General features: G+C 42.1%; 1 protein-coding gene across 1 annotated transcript; it reads right to left on the reverse strand.

Annotated features, from left to right (window-relative positions):
- Positions 1–55: 55 nt before the first annotated feature.
- LOC119884845 (semaphorin-5B-like) lies at positions 56–1,375 on the reverse strand (the record flags this gene model as incomplete). The annotated part of the gene is made up of 3 exons (XM_038695143.1): positions 56–268; positions 400–496; positions 1,314–1,375. Coding segments are annotated over 3 exons (372 nt in total), but the record flags the coding sequence as incomplete, so codon positions are not given.
- Positions 1,376–7,107: the final 5,732 nt, after the last annotated feature.

Raw genomic sequence — 7,107 nt, forward strand, 5'->3', positions numbered from 1 at the left:
CTTTTCATGTGAGTCAAAGAAATCATATGTGGCAGTTCTTGCTTTACTACTGTACCATTGAGCCATTTGGAGTTGTACTGTGCAGTCCTGAGAGGTGGCATGCCGCCCAGGCTGCGGTATATGACGGGTCACGGCCAGAGAAGTCGATGACAGTGGCAGCATAAAGTTCTCCACTCTCTGTCACCACCGCCGTGGAGTTGTGACGAGGGTCATATGGGCAGCGTGCCACACCATTCACGCGCTCCAGCACACTGCTCATGTTGCCTACCTGTGACGGCGAAACACAGGGCGATACAGAGATGGAGAGAAAAAGGGAGCAACGGAAGAAAGGGATTAAGCCTACAGTGTTTTCACTGAATTTCAACAAAACTACAGACACAAACACACACTTATCTGTACCTCTCTGCTAATACATAATGGCTGGAAAGCATTGGTTCCGCAGGTCATGACCTCAGTCTTGTTCACTAGCAGGACCTCTGTAGTTCTGACATTCAATCTGCAGAGAAGTGGGTGAAGAAGAAAGCTTTCAGAAAGTCACAGTGGAGCAGAGAAAAGCTAAGGTGGCAGCTAAATATTCTTTGATGTTTGCTGAGAAGAACAATGGACCCAGTCCTCTGGTATCAGACTTGCATGCAACCAAACCACAGCAATTCAGTGTCTGCAGCTTTCATTCTTCTAAGTCCATTGTTCAAAAATAAGAATACTCGTTTGCCACTGAATGGAAGCCTATTTGTGACATCGACAGAGGCTCTACAGTAAGTCAAGTATGTGTTTCAGTGAAAAGAGTCAAATCTGCTTTAACAAAGGCGTGACATAGATTTATTGGTAATGAAACATTTTCTGTTATGTATCATTTATTTTAATAGTGGTGTTTGTTTGTCGTGGCAAAGAACTGAGGCAATTGCAGTGATGCATGCAGGTTTCACAGAGAATTGATTGTCTCTCTTGTGTATTAGGCATCACCCTTGGCTCTATAGAGCTGTGGGAGATAAAAATGACGTTGCCATCAGTTCTCACAACTGAAAATAAGACAGCTGATCGCAGTGTTGGTTATCATATTTGAAAGGAAGTACTTTTATGTATCATCTTGCTCTAGGCTCTCTATATTTTCATTCCCTTCCATTTGCCCTCTCTCCTCACTGCAAGAAAAACAACTCTTGATTGAAGGGTCTGAAATAGCTGTTCTGTACAGAGCACTCCCATGAGGCCCATAAGGACCTTGCCACAACAGCCAGTAGATATCAAAATGGCCTCTCTGTAAACCAGGCAGCACTGACACGAAGTGTTGTAATTGGGGGCGGGATTGAGGTTACCTCTGTTTTGCCTTTGCTCTGACAGGACCTCCGGTCTCCTCGTCCGGTGCCCATTCTGTCGCCTAGGAAACAAAACAAGAAAAAGGCCAGGCATGACAAAGAGGCCGAAAAGCAATCACTGAGTCCTTCAGACATTACAAAACAGTTATGCAACAACTGACTGTTGCTAATACTGTAGGCACGCACAAAAAGATGCATGAAAAGACTTTAACCTCGTTGCTGTTTGTTTATTGTGTAAACAGAGACCAGCTTGCCAGCCAAGTGCTTATTCGGGGGTAGCGGGCAAGGTACCCAACAAAGCTGTTGAAGGGCTGTGGACGGCATTAGCATGTAAATGGCTTTCTCTCCATCTTCTTCTTTTTTCCCCCTCTCTATCTCAGAAAGTTTGCAGCACTCTCCTCCACCTCCCCACCCCCCATTCCCCCTTCACTACTACCGGCCAATTATATTCCTGTTGATGGCTGTGTCTTGGGCTTAATTATGGATGCAGGCAGCAGCACTGCACGACTGCACTGCAAACACACTAATGCATGTGAATACACACATGCTGCTTGGCCACCAGAGCCGCACTGGCTCTCGTTAAGAGGGCTGAGAGATGTCCCTCTCTTGGCATGAACTGTATGTGTGCAAGGTGCCAGAGGACCCCCTGTTGTGTTCATTGGCCTCATTTACTCATCCTCCCCATCTCCTCTTCTTCTCTGATCTCACTGCCCAAGTAGGAAGGTTGCCTAAATGTCTAAAGTAAAAGTCTGCTATTATATAACATTAAAATATTCTCTCTGTCTATCTTTCTGTCTGTTTGCTTTTATTTTTCTCTCCTCTACCAAAGGGATTATTGTCATGCACAAGAGGACGCATGGCAGATAATTATGTGGATATTATGAATTGCTTTCCCGGGACAGTCGGCCACTGGGACAAAGTTGTGACCCAACATTCAGTGGAGCCTGCCAACTAAGGCCGACCAAGAGTCACCACTAAACTGGGTCAGTATTCCAGGAGCCAAATGGAGGACTCAAACAAACGGTAAACTTCGGGAGTAAAACTAAGGCTGATTCACTATGTAGCTCCTACATGCAGTCACGGACAATCACATTTTTTAGGTGAGAATTTGTCCTGCGGTGATATCACTCTTTTTTGGATTTTGCTTTAATTAAACCTCAGCAGAAGGGACTAACACTGTATAGCCTCAAGACTGAGTGAGGAATCCTACTGGGAAAACATAGATTTGAGTTAATCACGTCGTTTTTTTTTTTTTTTTTTGATAGATGTGCAGAGAATATGGCTTTTTAGAAATGTAAATGTACAACAGGATAAGCACATTTAATGAGAACTGCCAAAATCTTTCTGGGGACAAAATGTGGAGTTAAATTCACTTATTGCTCTTTTTTGTTTAAAGTACATAAATAGATCTCTTATTTCACAGATCATGGGTTATCAACTATGCCTGAAGTTCATGATTTGGATGATTAGCTTTTGCATACATTTTTGCTAATGAGTGAAACCACCAGACTGAACAGTAATAGCCACCGCCTAATGAGCTAGTCAAACATCTGCACATTGTCCTGGGATTTCTTATATTGCTTATTTACTACTAAGTTACTAAGCGTATATTTATAGACTTTTAGGAGTGTGCGAATGTTCTTTGAATGTTCACACTGCAGAATGGTTTGTGCTGCCAAAACCTGCAAAGGAAATAATCATGCACATTTATGATGCCAAGTTTCATTGTTCTGAGATAACATAACTCACCCACTGTAAACTACCTGCCCAGCACAAAAAGGCTGACAAATAGGTTTTCCAAACTGCATATTAGCCAAAACAACTTTATAAGCCATTATACAATGATTATATTTCAGGACTACATGTGCCAGTTTGTTTTGAGGTCTTCTGACCCCCGGTGTCAAAAAATATCAATGAATGCATCTTTTAACCTCCGTAAATAGAATTTTTTGGCCACTCTGTGGACAGAGAAACAAGCTGCACCATGGCAGCACACAAGGAGACTAAAACACTCAGAGCCGAGGGGAACTGCAGAGCCCACTGATAATTCTGTGAGACTGTCACTACAAGCAACCCATTATGCAATCATTTAATCGATTGTTAATATTGATTACATTTACTCATTTGGCAGACGCTTTTATCCAAAGCGACTTACATTTGAGGAACAACATATAAGCATCAACAGAGCATCAAATACAGATCTACAACTGACAATACATACTAGTAAGAGGAGCAATAAGTACTAGTAAGAGCTCACAGTACATATCACATCAATGGGGTCGATACCTAGGGAAGGAAGTAAGAGTTAACAAAAGTGCAATCAAAACAAAAAAGTGCAATCAATACAGGAGTTAGAGGTTTATAAGAGGAATGTTCTCGGAAGAGATGAGTTTTCAGAGCTTCTTGAAGTTAGAGAGGGACGCCCCTGCTCTGATGGCGTGTGGTAGCTCGTTCCACCATCGTGTTGTCACAGATGAGAATAGCCGGACTGGGATTGCTTTGTGTGAAGGGATGGCAGAGCCAGGCGGCGTTCGTTGGAGGAGCGTAGCGGCAGAGAAGGAACGCAAGTTTGTATTATGGAGTTTAGGTAGATGGGTGCAGACCCAGTAGTCACTCTGTATGCAAGCATTAGTGACTTGAATTTGATTCTGGAGGCCACGGGGAGCCAGTGGAGGTCACTGAGTAATGGAGTGACATGAGTCTTTCAGTCTGGGCTGATCAAAAACCAGACGTGCTGCTGCGTTCTGAACCATTTGTAAGGTTTCACTGCCCAAGCTGGGAGACCTGCTAGGAGGGCATTGCAATAGTCGATGCGAGAGATAACCATGGCCTATACCAGAAGCTGGGTGGCGTACTGAGTGAGGTAGGGCCTGATTTTCCTTATGTTGTATAGAGCAAAGCGGCATGACCGAGAGACAGCAGCAACATTAGACATGATTAGAGCAGTTTCAACCAAGCTAAACATAAAAACCTTACAAAACGTCTGAACTCTATAACCATATGTAAACACAGGTAAAAGACAAATTCATTAGTGTTATAAAGCTATTTTAGCTCCCGCAGTTGGTAGAGGCTCTGGCCCATATTGATAGTTACAGCTCATCTCCCTGTCTCGCACAGTCGCTCCCTTCAATTATCCTGCGTCAGACTGTAGCAGGGAGAGAGATGGCAGCAGGGGGCAGCTGTATATAATGTAAACTGTGATTAAAATGAAACTTGAGCTCAAGACACTGAACATGAAGTAGACGAAGATATAAAATATCAAAAGCAGCTAATGTGCTCTGCAGGAGCTCGCCTGTCTAGTCAAGCTGTTCGTGCTGCAGCCAAACAGTACGCAAACAAACTCAAATCCACTTCCCATGAGCACAGCAAACAGCGTGGCACCTGCCATTCAGAGAGCAGCTCCGCCCCCACAATGGCAGTCCATCACTCTGCCTGTTGAAACGAAAACACTGCTCCTCCACAGCCCCTGCCTGTCAGCTCCTGACAGTCTGGGGACTGATGTAGATGACGTCATTGTAAACACACACACACACACACACTCACACAGGGTGATGGATGCCTTTGCGATGAATCATGGCTTGCGGTATTACCATCTTTTCGGCAGGGCCCCGTCTCCAAGGATCCCCATCGGCTTAACCCGCTGACCTTCACCAGAAAGCACCCCATTCCCCTTCCCCCTCTCTCTGTCCATCTCTTCTTCTTCACACCACTTTGGAACAAAGCCACACTCAAACAGAGCCGGTGAGAATACCAATTCCGCCTCAACATCCTCTCCCTCAAATACCTTCACTCTGTACCAAACCCTGAATGGCCTGCCTGCCATAAACAGGATGAATTAAACCTGTATAATAATGTGTGGGCAGGATGCAGATTATTTTTTCCACAAAAAAAAATTCTTGTTAACAACCATCCTAAAAAAAACAAATGTAAGAGATAAAGAGGGAAAACAATATGTTCATATATTCTGCGTTCTCATTTGCTGTATAATTGTTCATTTGTAATTAAGGAATAACAGCCCAGTGGGCAGGTTCACTCACTGTTGCAACATGACTTCAGTTGATTTAGGGTTATGGAAAATATGCAACAAAATTAAATAAATTAAGCAAAAAATATGGTGGCCAACAAGGGCAAACGCACTGTGTATTTGCAGTGAATTTATGTATTTGGTTGTGTTTTCGAAATGCTGCGCATGTGTTGTCAAATTAATGAATATGTTACAAAGTGAAAAACAATTACACAACTGAAACTAAGTTTAATTCTAGTTCAGACAAACAAACTAACTAAGTTAACAAAATCCATCTACCAGCTCATATCCTGTTTAATCCGTACAAAAACAGTAGAAACAACAATTCGCCATTTGCAAGGAATTAGTCTTTATGCTATGCTGACCGGCTGTTAGCCTGTCCTAAAAATCACTATAGGTTGATGTTTAGGACAAACAACAAATACAGTTTTTTTCCTGGTGAGAACAGTCAAAATGTGTACAAATATCAGTATCACATTTTTAGATTTTGTAGACTTAAATCAAGCATAACTATGGAAGAAACAAGAAAGAAACAACAACATATGAAATGTAATTTAAATCACTGTCCCTGAAGCACAAAATACGAGACAATTAAAGAGTCGTCTGCCTCTCTTAAACATCGAGTTACAGCCATTTTTCATGCTTGAATAGGCCCAAGGCCACAGAGGCTGTTTATTATTTGTTCCTTTAGCCTGAAATGCATGTTAGAGTTAATTTCCATCTATTAGCAAGGCCAACAACCATGTGCTCTCCCTGCCATCAATTCCCCCTCCAAACTTTAGCTTGACACGCCATTTCTCCCAATTTTGCCACTCCTTAGACACAATACGAATATCTTGCCCGGGGCATCTATCTTAAAGGCGGGAAGAGGGGGGAAAACATGAATTTTTTATAGGCAAATAAAATAGCTAAAAAATACAATTAGTAGCAGGAAAGAGGATTCATCACTTCTGCTGCAGAAAAATGGTGTCTGGGATTGAAAATGAATTCTATTTTACAAGAAACAAAGAGAAATAGGGTGAAAATAAAGAGAGATGGGAGCGGGAAACACTAATGAAGTATAGAGAGTTTGCGAGCAGCCGCGGCTGCAAATGTGGTCATTTCCTCAAATGTGGTACTGTGTTGATAAGGCCGCCTCTTGCTGACACACTGCTAACATCATGTGTAACAACTAATTATAACTCATAAATATTGTAAATAATTGTGTCAGGGGAGCAATGCTTGCTTGAATAGGAGCTGTCTGGCACTTGTTAAAGTCAAGATCTGTGTACCACTACAATGGCATTGGACATTACTGGTGTGAGTTTAGTCTGAAAAAGTATGAAAAACATACTTTAACAAAATAATATTAAACTATGTCTTTAACGTGGGACTTAAGAAGTTACAAATCTGAATAATAGCCTAAATGAACAATTAAGCTACTTAATATGTAAAGCGAACATCATTTAAATGCTGCAGAACAGCATTTAAAGACATTCTGACCAAAGGTATGACAAAATATTTATTTACTCAACATGCTTGGGGCCATAAAAACACATAATTCATGTAAGCAGGTCATTTGCAAATTGCAAACTTCATAGATATTCATAGGAAGGGGAAACATTATGTATGTCGTCAGTGTCTTATAGACTACCTCCTTGTAGGCTCCTCGTGTTTTATTCCTCAGTCATCCTGCTATAGTTCGCTGCAGGCTTTTCCTCTAAATGTTACCTCACCACTGAGACATGGGGGAAACAATCTGCATATTCACCCACCACCTCGCTACAAGAG

This window comes from Micropterus salmoides, unplaced genomic scaffold, assembly GCF_014851395.1.
Source record: "Micropterus salmoides isolate LMB-PRFRI ecotype aquatic unplaced genomic scaffold, ASM1485139v1 Ms_hic_scaffold_3716, whole genome shotgun sequence".
Lineage (NCBI taxonomy): Eukaryota > Metazoa > Chordata > Actinopteri > Centrarchiformes > Centrarchidae > Micropterus > Micropterus salmoides.